Source organism: Talpa europaea, assembly GCF_964194135.1.
Source record: "Talpa europaea genome assembly, chromosome: 7".
In the NCBI taxonomy this organism is placed as follows: Eukaryota; Metazoa; Chordata; class Mammalia; order Eulipotyphla; family Talpidae; genus Talpa; species Talpa europaea.
The window spans coordinates 20,066,723-20,082,856 of record NC_140074.1 but is presented as its reverse complement, the minus strand read 5'-3'; the positions used below and the strand labels follow the sequence as shown (position 1 = coordinate 20,082,856).

Here is a 16,134-nt window from a genome sequence, read left to right as displayed (position 1 = left end):
CACATTGTGCGCAGACCTCTTCTGCCTGCTCTGCTCCCCGCTCTGGCTCTGGTGAATTCTCTCACCCTCCCGCGCTTCTGACTGTACCCAGTGCTTGTATAAATAAACAAACAAACAAACAAACAAATAAATAAATAGATAAATAAATCTTTAAAAAAAAAACAAAACCTCACAGGGCCTCCCTTGTGGCGCAAGGAATTAAGACACAACCTGTGAAGCTATCTGCAGCCACTGCAGCACGAGTTTGATCCCCGGCCAGGGAGCTACCCACATGGTGCAGCAGACCTCTCCTGTCTCACCCGCTGCTCCCCTCAGCAGTGTATTTTAGTCAGTCTGCCTGTTCTATTCCCCACTCTGTCTCTGGTGGGTCCTCTCACCTCCCGCATCTCTGGCCTGTACCCCAGTTCTTATGTGCATGAAAAAATAAATCTTTAAAAAAATAAATAAAAATTTTAAAAACCTTGCAGCAGCTCTCCAGCCCATGTGTTACTATGCAGGTGTTTCTCTTCACCAATTTTCTCCCTTTGCAAAGCAGCAGAGGCAGCTCCTCCTAAGGCTGCGGGCTTGTGTCTGTGTGAGTGTCCTTTACTCTTCTCTCCCTTTTTATAATAAACCTGCCCTTTGTATATAAAAAATATAAATAAATAAAACCCTTTTACTTTCTTTTGCAGGACTGCCAAAAGGTCTCAGACCTTCTATGATGGGAGTCACCCCTGTGCCAGAGGCGTGTGTCACATCCCCATGGCCGAACCCTTCTGCCCCAAAACGAGAGAGGTTTGTCATCCTTCTGAAAAGCACACCAAAATAAATTGTAAGGACTTGGGGTGGTGTTGAGAGTTAGATAAATGGGCTAAGCACATAGTCCCTCTTCTCCTCTCCAGTTTGCTCCTTACACCAGTTTTTATGAAGAGTTGTTTCCCTTTGGTGATGAGGCCTCCTTGCTGTCAATTATTGGTGAGCGACTCACTCAGACTTTTTTTATAAGGTTAATTTTGCTGTCAGGAAACCTTTTAAATAATCTAGTAGAGGATAGCAAATTTGTGAAGAGTATAAAGCCTAGAACCAGGTTATTAGGATCAATTTCTGGTCTTCAGTTTAATGGCTGTGTGTCATTGGACAAATTACTTAACACTTCTGGGCTTCAATTTCCTCATTTGTAAAATGAATATAATGCTAGCATGTATTCATAGGCCCACATGAGGGATAGAGTTGCTACTGACAAAGTACTTTGAACAATGCCTGTCTGTTAGTAATATTCAGTGACTGATAACTGCCTTTATGAATTAAGTTACTATTAATAGATTGTAAATTCCCAGATTGTAACATTTGCCTTTGAATTGAAATTGGCCGTTACTGCCCATCTTCCCCTCTCGAGGATTGGAATGAAATCTCAGAACTGAAAGGGCAGCCCTACAAAGGCCAGTGATGGGAGAAGGTGAGGAATCACAATCTGAGCTATCAGAGAAGAGAAGTTTCTTACACAACTCCAAAGTTCATTGCTTGATTCATACCTGATACTTTTGATCCCAGTTTTGAAAATCAAGGTGACTGAAAAGATCAGAAGTGTTATCTGAAGCAAACACCCTCAAAAAATCTACTTTTATAAATTAGCTTAGTATCAATACCTAAACATGTTAATCAGGTAATTTTAACACCTGGAAAAGGAAAACAGATTTATTTTGCCTTTTTATATTCAACCCTGCATGACCTTATGAAGCTGGTTCCCTTAACAGCAAGTATACCTTAACCTCACCCTGGTCTCAAACAAAAATCTAGAAACCAGAACCAGGGATAATAGGGAGCCAGTTCAGATCTACCAAGTCAGATGTTGATGCTCTGATTTTTTTCTGTGAAAGAATTTTTTTACTTATTAAAAAACCAGAAGGTTCAGTTTGTATATATTTATTCATATGTGTATGTCTGGATAGTTACAAAAATCTGTCAGAATGCTGCAAGTCTTGCCTCTGAAACAGACTTGTCCACATAATAAATTTGCTCTCCAGCAGAAATTAGCTAGGTATAAAATTCTTGTCCACTTTAAAATGGAGCCATCTTGGGGAGAAATAGACTTAGGAACAGAATATTCCAGTCAGTGTGAAATCCGCAATCTTGTTCCAGGTAGAAAGCAGTGATTTACAGTGCTATGAGTAGAATAGAGGTGGTAAGGGAAGTGCTAATGTGTTTATGTGTGTGCATGTGTAAATGTGGTGACTGGGTGATAGTCAATATTAACACCGTTTGGCCTGACTTAAAACCAAATTAGTTTTGTTATTATTTAACAAAACCATTGAGTATTTCAATGACTAAGAGTGCTGGGGGTGGGGGTAGTTAAAGAAATGGGAAAGTAAGTCTTCAGAATATTTCTTTATTATTAAACATTGTCCAAAATGTAAAGAGTAAATGGTGCTTCCCCTCAGCAACTATCACTTTAACTTTCAACATTCACATGATTGTTCGCGGACTGAGGAAGGTGAATTGTCAGGTGACTAAGACAAACTTGAAAGTCCTGGCAGGTTAAATACATTTAGTCTGGTGATCTAATATTGCTATTAAGTTGGTGAGGACGGTGGTGAATTCCGAGTTCATTTTGATTACTCAGGACAAGGAAATGAGGTCATCTAAGCCTCAGATCTTGAGATCTCAGCCTGTAGTTTTTATTTCTGGTACTTTATCATGGTGTTACCTCATCCCTGGGGAGAGCAAACTTCTGGTTGAATTGACGCCCTGTGTCTGTCACTATGGCATGTCCAAATCCATGTGTCTCTGCTTCCTCTCCCCACCCTTCCCCATCATGGCACCCACCACCCAGGGTGATGGTGAGGACTGACATGCATGTTTAATTAACTACATGTAGTTACATGTAGTATATATAGTTCACACATCTCTAGAAGTACTGATGGAAGACATGAGACTTGCAACTTGTTTGTTCAGAATGATTAAAGACATCTAAAAGATAGGACTGCCTGTATCATATCGTACTTTTAAAAAAGAGTGATTGTTCAGGCCCTTGCATTTATAGCTCATACTCTTTAGGGGAAAGTTCTAATTAAGTGTGATCTTATTTTCAGCATGTAAGCTTGATGATATATCAGCTATTCATTGACTGACATCTTATGGTTCTAAATTTGGAGTTGCCAAGGCTCTTGTTAACTTTTTCCCTTTGCCACAGATAAGTAGTAGTTTAAGGAAATAGGTTGATTTGCTTATGTGATAAGATGTGTACAGGGCAAACTTTGGTCTAGACTGGAGCCTTCTATTGACTTTGAGTCAATCCATTTTATGGTATCAACAGGAAACTTTGCCAATTATTTGACAAACATGTGTAGAAGCTGCCAGGATTAATAATCCTTAGAAGACAGGTTTGATATTTATATAGTGTTTACTCTGTGCCTGACACAATTCTGTGCTGTATATACCTTAGTTCATTTTGTCTTCACAATATATTTGTTATACATTGTTATTATTTCCATTTTACAAAACTAAAATCTACAAAGAGAAAACTAAGACATAGAAAGGTTAAGTGAATTTTCAGCAGTGCTTAAGTAGGTTGACAGCTAAGTTTTAAAGACTTATTTTGATTAAAAAGGAACATTGAAGCACCAGCTAAGGCGAAAAAATGAAATGAATTAACCTGAATATGAGGGGTGTGTTATTAATTAAACACTGGACAAAGTGAGATCAAACTTTAATTAATAATCCGTTTCTAAAATGTATTTGTGACCTTGCACTAAAGGTGTGCCTTGGTAAGATTATCCCTGGGGAGAAAAAAAATCAGCACAGCCCCTCTGCTTTTGCACTGTATCCTGGCCTTGAAGAAGCTACAGGCAAAAGAGATTATTGAAGGAATCATTTTTCTGACCCAAAAAAGCTTTTACAGAAGTCTTCAGATTCCATATTAAGAGCAATGAGAATGAATTTCTCAGGACCTGGAAACAGTTTTCAGCACATTTCATTCAACTATGAATGACAAGTGGCATTTCAGCTGAGCCTTGCAGGTTAAGAGCTGAGACTCAAGCCCATTTCACAGCCCAACTTAGTGTCTGAAAGCTGTTAAGAAATAAAAAAGAATAAGGTCTCTAAACAAATGCCTCCTGCTTAGAGAAGGCTCGCTGTTTGCTCTTACAGCTCCGAGCTGTATGTGCACCCAATTGGGGGAGCAGAGGATTTTGCGAGTGAGTGAGGGTCTCCGAAACACCCTTCTGTGGTCTCCAGGTTCTCCCTCCAGACCTGCAGTGTACTAGGCACTTATAATAGAAATTTGCTTTAAACAGCCAACTTGTGAAACACCGGGCGGGGGGGAAGAATAAAATATACGTAAGTTTGTATGTTCTTTGAGTTGAGTGGTTCTTTTCCAGGTCCTCATAGAGACCACTAAGAAGCTGGGACTCCGGTGCCATCCACGAGGGACAATGGTCACAATTGAGGGACCTCGTTTTAGCTCCCGGGCAGAAAGCTTCATGTTCCGCACCTGGGGCGCCGATGTTATCAACATGACCACAGTTCCAGAGGTGGTTCTTGCCAAGGAGGCTGGAATTTGCTATGCGAGTATCGCCATGGCAACAGATTACGATTGCTGGAAGGAGCATGAGGAAGCGGTGGGTAGAATCCTTTTCTGAGCATGTATGGCCTGGGTTTGCAGATGCCATGAGAGCCATTAAGAGGATGTCTTGACTATTGGTTTCTATGGTGCTAGTTCCAGAAGGTACCTTTTTACTAGGTCTGAAGTCAGTTCTTTTGTACACTAAGCTTAGGTATTAACTTTATTATTTCTTTCATTATAATTTTCTTGTGCTCTGCTGTTTACTATGTTATCTGTTTAACCTACTAGGCTGTGTACTAAGCTTGATGTAGGAATATGACAAATAGACAAGACATAAGTAGTCAATTTTTCAGTTTTTGAGGGGGGTGGGGCAAAGGTTAAGCAAACCAATGTGAGGAAAGCCCAAGGCTATAAAGAAATGATGTGGTGAGATGTAGGAGTACATATCCGATTGACCCAACCCGATATCTGAAGGCTGGGAAGTCTCCCTGGTGTAAGTACCATGGGAAGGATGAGCCTAATTGAGTGGAGGGGAGAGCAGACGGGAGGGAGGCTGGGCCTTGTAGACGGTGTAAGGATTTCAGATGGGAGATCACTGAGGGGCATTTGACAGGAAAGATAGCAAGGCCCAGCTGGTGTTTGAGGACATATGACTAATAAGGTCAAACTTCCGAAACAAATATTTCATTATGGAAAACTTCAAGCATCAAAGCAGAGTCTATTATAATAACCCCCCCAATTCCACATCCCCTTCACCCAGCTTTTGTGTTGTCATCAAAGTCAGTCTTATGTCACATATTTTCCATACCCATTTCTCTCTTCCCTGGCCCTCATTGTTTTGATATAAATATTTTTCTAAAAGTTCCTTTAAAAATAAAATAATAGGGCCTCCTTGGTGGCACAAGGGTTAAGATGCAACCCTATGAAGCTATCCACAGCCACTGCAGCACGAGTTCGATTCCCGGACAGCCAGGAAGCAACCCACATGGCGCAGCAGACCTCTCCTGACTCACCCCACTGCTCCCCTCAGCGGTGTGCTTTGGTCCGTCTGCCTGTTCTGTTCCCCACTCTGTCTCTGGTAAATCCTCTCACCCCCACCCCGCACTTCTGGCCTGTACCCCAGCTTTTGTATGCATAAATAATCAAATCTTTAAAAATAATAATAATAAAATAATTTTTAAAACCACGGTACCATTACATAATCAGCTATCTGTTTGCGTTTTCTCTCTTACATAATTTTGAACCATTCAAATCGGGGTCCCTTAAAAGCTCCACATGGTATTTGAATGCTGGGCTCTTTGGTGTCTTTTGATCTAATATTCATCTCCCTCCTTTTCATTTCTTGCATTTGACAAGATCATTTGTTGTTCATTTCATTTTGAAATAGAGAAAAGGACAAAACTAGGACCAAGGAATTTTGAAGTAAGGTACAAATGTAGAGGTGACTATTCTGAGCACATTTAAGAAGTGCCAGCTTTAAGGAGACTTTGACTATTTTCTCAGGAAGCTGCTTGTTTCACTATCCAATTTCATGGAAAGCAGAGGAAGACAGGGTTGTTATCCATCTGTGCAGATATTTTGAGTTTGTGTCCTAGATGAACACAGGTTCTTTGTTTTGCATGAATGACTTATCCTGACTCCTAGTATGATAAACTGATGACAACTAGTAGGAGACTTTTTATGCAAAAGATTTGCAAGTCCTGACACAATATAATCTCTGACTTGGCGGTTAACCGTTACTTAAGGGAGAACTCTAGACTCATGGTGTTTGGAAATGGTTCCAATCAATTGGAAATTCCAGCCCTCACCACTCCCAGCAATCAATGGCTGTACCTTTTCTGCCCAGTCTGGGAACACATCTCTACAGAGTCCCGGTGCTTTCCTTTATTGGGTCATGTCAGGTTGGGAACACAGTCACTTGGGACTACTTCAGTTAAAAGTACAGTAAACTCTAAGACAGGAAGACAGACCAAGATGGCATCATCCCAACCAGCTGTCATGTCCTTGTGCTTTAAGCCTGACGTGCAGCCTGACATGGCGAAGTAATTTTAGAGTTATCTAAATCCACCTTCCTGTTCCTGTTGCTCCATTTACTTGTGACACCAAGCATGTTGTTGAATCCATTTACTCTTTCTTTTTTAACATCTTAATTTTATTTTTTTTTTTAGATTTATTTATTTATTTATATATGCACTAGGTACAGTCAGAAGTGCGGGAGGGTGAGAGAATTCACCAGAGTCAGAGTGGAGAGCAGAGTAGGCAGACTGTCGAAGTACACTGCTGAGGGGAGCAGCGGGCGTCAGGAGAGGTCTGCACACCATGTGGGACCCTCACCCAAGCGGCCGGGGATCGAACCGGCGCTGCAGAGGCTGCGGGCAGCTTCGCAACCCAGCACTCAACCACTGTGCCACCGGGGAGGCCCTCCATTTACTCTTTCTGTAGGGTGCAGCTAGAGCTTTGGGTGAAGGATGTGAATTGTTTGGTTACCATTCTGACCTTGTAGGGTTACTGGGACAATTAACCCAAATGATATATGTAGAACAATAAGTTTGGTGCTGGCCCTTGGAGGGGTAGTCATCATTTGATAACTGATAAATACGGGGAGACCAGATAAAAAGGTTATGAGAAAAGAAACTTGAGATTTGAGCTGGACTTTAACAGAGCACTAGATTTGATTATAAAGAGTTAGTAGAAAGAGCATTTGGGTGGAAATAACAGCAGGAACAAAGAAGAGAAAAAAGGGTCTATACAGAAATATCAGTAACAAGAAAAATGTAAGGAAAGGAGTTAATATATGATAGGGTCTCTTAGATGCTTCGTGATCCTGTATCCCTGCTCATGAACTGGCAGGCACTCAGCTGGTCACTTAAGGGAGCGCGTCACTTTCTTGTGTTCCCACTGTATTGGGTCTATTGGGTCTCCCTTCTGCTATCGTGTGCATCTTTAAAAAAAAACAAACTTTTTTTTGGTATGGGAGAAGTTTGGACTTTTCTACTCCAGGAAATAAAAAGGTGTGATCATTGAACCCCCTAAATCATGCACTTCTTCTAAGTATACTGAAGAGTGACAAGTACTGGACCTCTGATCATCTATTTTATATTAATAACTTTTCAATTTCCTTATGAAGCAATTTCAGTCATACACAAAAGTAGACAGAAGTATACACTTCTTTGAATCCAGCATCCAGTTTGAACCATGATAGCCAATTACAACCAATCATATTTCATCTCTATTCTCATCTATAATTTTGTGCATAAGCATGTCAGGAGAGATGTAACATAAACACATTTTATTGATACATGCCATGATAATTCCTTCACATATCCAGACAAGGTTCAAGTTTCTAGTTAACAGCATCAGTAAAAACCTTTTTTTCCTTCTGAGTTTCTAGAAAGAAACTACACAGCAATTGTCCTATGGAGCTTCCCACAATATGATTGCTGAAGGCAGTTCCTTAGGGTTGTTTGACAGGTCTCTCTGTCCCCTGAATTTTCTGAAAATTAGTAGTTGGATCTATAGACTTGGTCAGATTCAGGTGTCATAATGGTGTTTTGTTTTTCCATCAAGAAGCACATTTAAGTTATTTTGGCTTTAAGGTTTTTTGTTTTGTGGTATTAGCAGCCTATCTATTAATTTATTAGGAACTATAAAAATGGTGATACTTTGGTTTCTTTATCAGCTGGAAGACTTCGCAATAGACAGATGCACTTGTTTTCCAGTTGGCTAGCCAGGGTAGCCACAGTTTAAAGAACAGTGACCCATTCTCAAGGACATGAGTGAATAGTCACACCCTTTAGAACGCACCAGCATGTTAGTCATCTCAGAGTTTCTCAAATACCATATTGAAAACCAGTGGTGCTTTTCAGAGGTCATTGAGACCTCACCCTTGGGACCACTGCCATCTTGATAAATGCAGAACTTGGGCTCAAAGGTTCAAACTGGAATAAACTGATTTCACAGATAAGATAAGAACTCAGGAAAATGTTCCACCAAAAAGCAGTGGGATTTTTAATTGCTGACATCCTGTGCTACTGTTTCTCTAGGTTTCAGTGGACCGGGTCTTAAAGACCCTGAAGGAAAATGCCAACAAAGCCAAAAGTTTACTCCTCACGACCATACCTCAGATAGGGTCCATGGAATGGTCAGAGACACTCCATAACCTAAAGGTAAGCCTATGCCATCTGTAAGCCAACACTTCCAGAAACGCTTAGCTACTTTTTCCCTCTTATTTGCCTTTCACCCTGGGTCCATATCCTCATGTTTTTTATGCTAGCCTAGATACTTTCTACACGTTTTTGTGCATTCTACCATACTAGCCATCGGTGAGATTGGATGCAAGACCGTTGGAAGTTAAGATTGGGGGAGAGTGGGGCCTCCCTGGTGGTGCAGGGGGTTAAGACGCAACCTATGAAGCTATCTGCAGCCACTGCAGCAGGAGTTCAAGCCCTGGACAGGGAGCTACCCACATGGCGCAGCAGACCTCTCCTGCCTTGCCCACTCCTCCCCTCAACAGTGTATTTCAGTCAGTCTGCCTGTTCTGTTCCCCACTCTGTGTCTGGTGAATCCTCTCACCCCCACCCCCCACACCTCTGGCCTATACCCCAGTTCTTGTATACATAAATAAATCTTTAAAAAAAAAAAATAAGGTGGGGGAGAGTTTAGTGGCTTAGTCTACCAGGGTCTTAATATTGTCCTGCTCTGCAGTGTTTGCCTAAGTCTTAAGATTATTAGTGCTTGCTCTACGTGGCTTGCATTGTTGACCAAGCTGTTTTCCCTTTGGTAGATCTGTGCTAAGGATTAGCAGCCTTTAAACTCCAAACACTGACATACAATGTCTACTTAATTAACGTTGCAACAAACTAATATAGTTATTAATGACAAATACGAGCTGGGATTGCATTTTGGTAACTTCTTCTCTAGTCCTATTACCCAGAATATAATTTAGGCTGATTGCGGATTTTTGCAGACATTTTGTGATTCTCAGTTAACCACCTTAGATAAGGAATCCCCCAAAGTGACTGGATCCTATAGTCACCTAGTATCCAAAGAGAGAAGTCAGCATATGCTAAGGTCTCCTAGAACACACTGATTCTTAATATAGGTAGCTGAGAGAGGGTCTGAGCTGTTTGGATAGAGACTCTCCTTGAGAGTCTTTAGGGAGACGAAACCCTAGAGTGAGAGCCACTGTATTTTAGGGTGGTAGCACATGATAGACAAAACTGCTGGGAGTGGAGGGGCTATGATTTGTGTTTTTTGCCAATTTATGCAGCGTAAATGTTCTTAGCATGGGCGATTTCAAACTACCATCATGAAGCCACTGCTAAGTCTGTTCTTGTAAGCTGGTATATCACACCGCATACATGCTAGCTAAGGTTTCTGTTGGCCTTAAGGACTGGCAGTCAGGAAGACTGAAAGCTGTCATTTAGCTTCTCTCAGTCCACATGGAGCAGGAATTGGGTCTGTGGGCTTCAGCCTGCATATTTAGGAAACAAATGCGCTTTCCAAATTCTCCAGATGTAGGTGAATCGTAGCCTCTTAACCCCTTGAAGCATTTCATCATCTTTGAAAAACAGGAAACTCTTTATAATGCTGAAGAAAAGGGCAGCAGAGAGAAAAAGGGGGGGGCAGCAGAAGCAGAAAGTAAATTCTAAGAATTGAAACGTTAAACTACAAGTGGTTACAGTGAGTAATAACTTGAATATAATGCAGTTGAGCATGACTTTTAATTTATCTAAATAAGCATGCTATTGATTTGTGGGAAATGTGACTCATCTTTTTGCTGCAGCTAATGATACCTGCCAGATGGGATGGGTTGTGTTTTTTTGGTTTTATTTTAGGTTTCTTCACTTCACTACATCTTGACCACAGTCTTTTGAATTTGAAGATGATTTCTCAAGCAAAGAATTTATTATTTCAGTTTTATTTTTTAAGTGAAAATGCTTAGATGTTAGGAATCAGTGTTCTCCTTTCCTTCTCCAGATCTTCTGGAAAGGTGTGTGTCAATAGTATGATTTTGGGGTGTGCGTTTTTATTTTATTTTAATTTTTTATCAATATATATTCAGCTTTCAAGTCTTTTTTTTTTTTTTTAAGATTTATTTATTTATTTATACAAGTACTGGGTACAGTCAGAAGCGCGGGAGGGTGAGAGAATTCACCAGAGCCAGAGCCGGGAGCAGAGCAGGCAGAAGGACCGAAGTACACTGCTGAGGGGAGCAGCTAGTGGCAGGAGAGGTCTGCGCGCCATGTGGGATCCTCCTCTGGTAGCCAGGGAGCAGCTGGGGATCGAACTGGTGCTGCAGAGGCTGTGGGCAGCTTCACAACCCAGCGCTCAACCGCTGCGCCACCAGGGAGGCCCTGCATTTTTAAAGGGGGTTAGTATATATGGCTTTCCTCTGGAAAATATAACCTAAAAAAACACCCAGTCTATGTTAAGCTGAGGTTTGAAAGAGACATGACTTGCTGTGATGACCAAGACTGTCTTCTGTGTGAAGATACAAACATTAAAATTTTCGTGAATGGGTAAAAGAAGATGGATGTTTCTTAAACGATAATCTGGGAGGAGGTGATATATATAAATGTGTCCTAATAGATTACTTCTCTGGGGAGGTTGGGGAGAGGGATGGTTTGGAAATAGTGAGATTTAGAACAGTCTGCCAAGGTAAACATCATAAAACTCTACAGAAAGAAGTGTGAGGACCTCAAAAGTTCGAGATAAGGTAAAAGCCTCATCTGGTTAATGATGGTTCGTCTTTTATGGACATGAGAATTTTCTAGAGTTTATGAAAAGCTTATTTCCTATGAGTCCTCACTCTGTAAAATCAAAATCTGTTTGTTTGTTTGTTTGTTTTTCAATTTTAACCACTCATCTTTATTGATAAAATAGGCTCCTTTGCAGTTCATATTATCTGACACAAATTTAAGGAAGGTTCTGCTAAAAAAAAAAAAAAAAGTATGGGATGGAAAACTTACACAACAGTGTCTTTAAATACCAAGACCTTAAAATCATAGCGAAGCAAGAAGACCAACAATAAATTAACTGGTTACAAAAATAATTATTTATCAAGTAATGTTTTTATAATAAAGCTGCCTAAATGACTTGCCTCACACTTAAATCTCAATTGGTGTGGCTTATGTTTTTTAATTCTGACTTGGGATAGAAACTATATGAATGAATATGCCATCAAACTAAGGGATACATCTCCTAACACCAATAGAAAAGCAAGAACTGTCATTTACTTATAAAATATCAATTAAGGCCTCTGAATGAGAAAAGAAATGTAATGTTTGGGCCTTTAGCCCTTTCTATTCAGTCAGCCCCATCAACCCCACTTACCCCAAACCTTAGAAAAATTCCTTAAGTGAAAAGTAGTTTTGAATTTTACCAATATATGAAATTATACATAAAAGTTACCATATGAAGTAAGTTATTTAACAAATTACATACTCAAAAGTAAAGATTTCTATTGTGCTGATTTTTCTATGTATTTAATATAAGTGAATAAATTTTATTGTATTTGATATTCCTTTTATACTTTTCTTCTATACTCACCAGAAAATAAGAAAAATTTTAGGTTTCAATTGATGTTAAAAGCATATTTCTGTTATGGTGACTTTAAAAAATTGACATACAAGATGTGATATTTTACAAAAAACACAAATACTTCTAAATTCATATATTTTTTGCCCTATTGACTTAAAGGCCGAGAAAATCCTACAGGTTATGAGGATCGGCTGGAGTGTAAGAATAGATCAAGAAAAATTTTTTTGAAATTTTAATTTACCTTTCCTGTATCTCCTAAGAGTAACTACTTTTTTTAAAAAGGGGGCCTATAAGCCAGAGGAATTACCAATTTACTTCAAAATTACCACACCTAACTTTCTATTTCAAACATTTCAACTCTGTTAGCTTAACTACATACTGTCCTGACAGATCAACCAAAGAGATAAAACCTCATTTTCATTATTAGAACTGAAACCTTTTCTTTCAAAGGAGTAGTTTAACCTACTACATGTCTGTTAAAAGATCTTTCTTAGAAATTAGTCCTTCTCTTTCATTCCTGAAATCATATTTCATATATTTAAACAAGTTATGGACAATTGTTAACTGAGATATTTATGGCAAGTTAGCTCAAATTACTTTTGTTTATGGTACATACAAAACATCCCTGCAGTCTTTAAAATTGAATTTTCTTTGACAAAAATTTAACAGGAAAGTAGACAGGCAATCATTAAAGCTTGAAGCCTCATGTATATCATGCTATTTGTTAACCTTGACACCAGACAGGGAGGGTAAAATTTAGTGAGCACCCTCCATCTACAAAATTGTAGCTAAACTTGTATTCTTTAACAGGAATAATCTTATGAATTCTCATATGTTTACTAGGAATAGTCATTTATCCAAGTATTATCCAGGAAGCCAACAATACTGCTAAAAGTGCTTGATAGGTTCAGCAACCACCCACTGCAAAAACCTCAAATTGTTCGCCAGTTAACGAAGTAAGGCTTAGTTTTAACTTTTCAGTATGTTTAGGAATAAAGCCTGTGACCATTAACTATGCAGTTTTTTGTTGCTATCTCTTAAAAATGTGATTGCCAGTACACTACATAATACAAAAAACTAAAAAGGGTAGCATGAGACGGAGTTTTCTGCTCATTCATTCAATTGGTCGGCCAGTCCCAGTGAAGTCTGTAGTCTTCCAGGAAGCTCTTCAGTTCTTCCTCAGGCTCAGATCACTGCTGCTCACTAATGCTGACAAAGAAGTACTTTCTGACACGTCATCTTTTTTCAGATTCAAAAATGATTCTCGAGTTATTTGAAGGATCTCTCTCAAGCCTTTGTTTTCTTGCTCAAGTTGAAATATGCGCTCCTGTTCCTTGCAGCCCTGTTGTTCATCAGTTTCAATGGCCTTCCTCATCACTGCTGCCATTTCTGTTATCTGGTCGACGTGAGCTTGCAGTTCCTTTGAGTGCTGCTCTTTTAACTTCAATATTATACCCGGATCATCTTTTTTGCTAGCCATTAGCAATCTAAACATTTGCTCTCGATATTTGCTCATTATAATTTCCAAGGCAGATTGGTGTTCTTCTAGAGATGTACGTAATTCTTTGTTCTCCTGCTGGAATTCTCTGATTTGTCTGTTTTCTTGCTGGATTCCCATAACTAATGTGGATCGTGGTCGATGTCTTGCAACTTCATTAATAAGTTCTTGAATTTCTTCCTGATACTGCTTCATGGCTTCTACCCGTTTGTTCAGAGCTGTGGTTTGCTCGATCAGAGACTCTGCTGCCTCGTCATGGTCTTTCAATCTTTCCACAAGAGCTTTGGCATCAGCAAGTGCCTTTTCAATTGTGCAACTCATTTCTAAAGGAATACTCTGGCCTCCGTCCCTCGCAGCCGTCAGCCGTGGCCTCCGCGAAGGGGACCTCGCTACGCAAGGGAGGAGACGCCCCTCAGCTCTTCAGCGGGCAGAAGCAGAGACCGGCAGCGGCAGCTGCAGCAGCAGCGACACGGCTGGGGGAACCAGCGCAGGGCAACCCCATCCCGGGCCCGGGGAGCGCCTCCTCTACAGCCTCCGAGCCGACCGCCCCTAGCGCCAAATCAAAATCTGTTTTTAACAAGCACATCAGATGATTATCTTGCTCACACAGGTTTGCGAATCATATTTCTATGAGTGCTTAGTAATTGAACTCTGTCTATCTTCTCTCTTACAGAATACGGCCCAGTTTTCTGTTTTACTACCAAGACATTAAAAAAGCATGGTTGCCCAGAAGGCAAGAAGACTTTTAATTCTGGTCATTTGGGGAATTTCTACTTGCCTTGGAAAAACAGGAAAAAGACCTGCAATTTTCCTGTCAGAAGAACATGAGATAAAACGGTGCACATGTCAGCTCTGGCTTCGAAGAGACTTTGATTGGAAAAGAGGGAAAATGCATTTGATGACTTAGGAAAAACACAAGACCCCATCATTCACCCTTCCCTCATTAATTTGTAACAATAAAGAGTGCAAAGTAGCATTTAATTTTTGTGTTGCTAAGGCCTCTGAATAAGAAATAGGGCTCATAGGCCAGATATTGATGTGACTGTTACAATGGGATAAATTTTTTGGAGGGCAGTTTGGGAAAATGTATTCAAAGACTTAAAAAAACTTAGATCCTTTGTGCTATTTACTCCTAGAATTTATCATGAAAAATTATCAATGTTACCAGAGAATTATATATGAGAAAAAATGTTTAATATAGTGTTAGTTACAATAGCAAATAATCAAAACAATCTGAATATCCAAAAATGGGAGATAAATTATGGTTTAGCCCTAATTTTAAAGCAGCCAACTGAAGATCATGTTTTAATAGAATATTTAATGGACTGGTTGCTCTCTAATACAAAATAAGGACATGCAAGCATTTATGGTACTAAATTCAATTTAAAATTCTACATAAATGTACAAAAAGACTAAAGAGACATATGTAATCATGTTATATTTTGAGGACAGAACTAAATTATTTTAATTTTCTTTATACTCTGCCTTCATGTTTTCTACAGTGCATATAAAGAAGTAGTAAAATTGTTTTGAAAATAAAAATGGACTTAGAAAGATCTTGTTCTTGAAAGCACTGTTTTTGGTAATGAAGCAAAATTTAAGATGGTGATATTAAGGAGTTCTGTTGGAGTTCCATCTTAATTTTGTTGAAGAGGCTCATTCATGACATGCAGTCAAAACAATACGTGGGTTTTAAAACTTAAGAAAAGCTGGATGTTGGGCCTCCCTGGTGGCACAAGGGTTTAAGATGCAATCTGTGAAGCTGTCAGCAGCCACTGCAGCACAAGTTTGAACCCCAGCCAGGGAGCTACCCACATGGTGCAGCAGACCTCTCCAGACTCACCCGCTGCTCCCCTCAGCAGTGTGTTTCAGTCAATTTGCCTGTTCTGTTCCCCACTCTGTCTCTGGTGAATCCTCTCCCCCCACCACACACCTCTGGCCTGTACCCCAATTCTTGTATGCATAAATAAATAAATCTTTAAAAAAAAAAACAAAAAGGAAAAGCTGGATGTTTAAAATCGAGATCGCCGTGAAGTTGAACTATTTAAGAGACTACACACATTTTAGTGTGTCCGATATTTTTAAAGTTCCTAATTGACTCTCATTCTCCTTTTTATGAGTTGATATTTTATGTGAGTTAATGATTTTTGTTTTTTAATAAAGAAAATGGAAGCCTGCTTCTTAACTGCTTTTTATTTTTCTAGGAATATATTTTGTTTTCTATCACAGTGATGCCCTTTTTCCTCAAAATTACTACTTTTTACCATGGTCAATAACAAGGTCCTTCTGTGATGTACTTATGCCTGTTTAAGAATCTGTAAAGTCGATGTAAAGTTTCTGTCTATGAGTTTGCCTTCAAATAATAAGCTGTTAATTATAAATGGTGAAATAAACGAGTTACCCTCCAGCATTATCCTGAGCTATTTGGATTTACATGTGATAATGACTCTCAGATTCTCTGATGCAGTGTGACCACTCTGGTTGTACATTAGAGAACCAGGAGAACCAAATGGATCTGAACCGAGGTTCTCTGGCTGTAGCACCTGACTACTCG

At 39.6% G+C, this 16,134-nt stretch overlaps 2 protein-coding genes across 2 annotated transcripts in view; one reads left to right on the top strand and one right to left on the bottom strand.

The window, feature by feature from the left end:
* The window catches only part of MTAP (methylthioadenosine phosphorylase), a gene marked incomplete at both ends in the record, with an annotated part of 42,407 nt that extends 28,115 nt beyond the window's left edge, over nucleotides 1-14,292 (top strand). The window contains 4 exons of the mRNA XM_084238464.1: nucleotides 672-774; nucleotides 4,356-4,595; nucleotides 8,584-8,706; nucleotides 14,254-14,292. Of these exons, the coding sequence (XP_084094590.1) occupies nucleotides 672-774; nucleotides 4,356-4,595; nucleotides 8,584-8,706; nucleotides 14,254-14,292 (505 nt within the window). The remainder of the gene's footprint in view (nucleotides 1-671; nucleotides 775-4,355; nucleotides 4,596-8,583; nucleotides 8,707-14,253) is intronic.
* Nucleotides 13,251-13,901, bottom strand: LOC311172683 (FGFR1 oncogene partner 2 homolog; the record flags this gene model as incomplete). Its single annotated transcript, XM_084236232.1, has 1 exon — nucleotides 13,251-13,901. One exon carries the CDS (start codon nucleotides 13,899-13,901, stop codon nucleotides 13,251-13,253), a length of 651 nt encoding a protein of 216 aa, XP_084092358.1.
* Nucleotides 14,293-16,134: the final 1,842 nt, after the last annotated feature.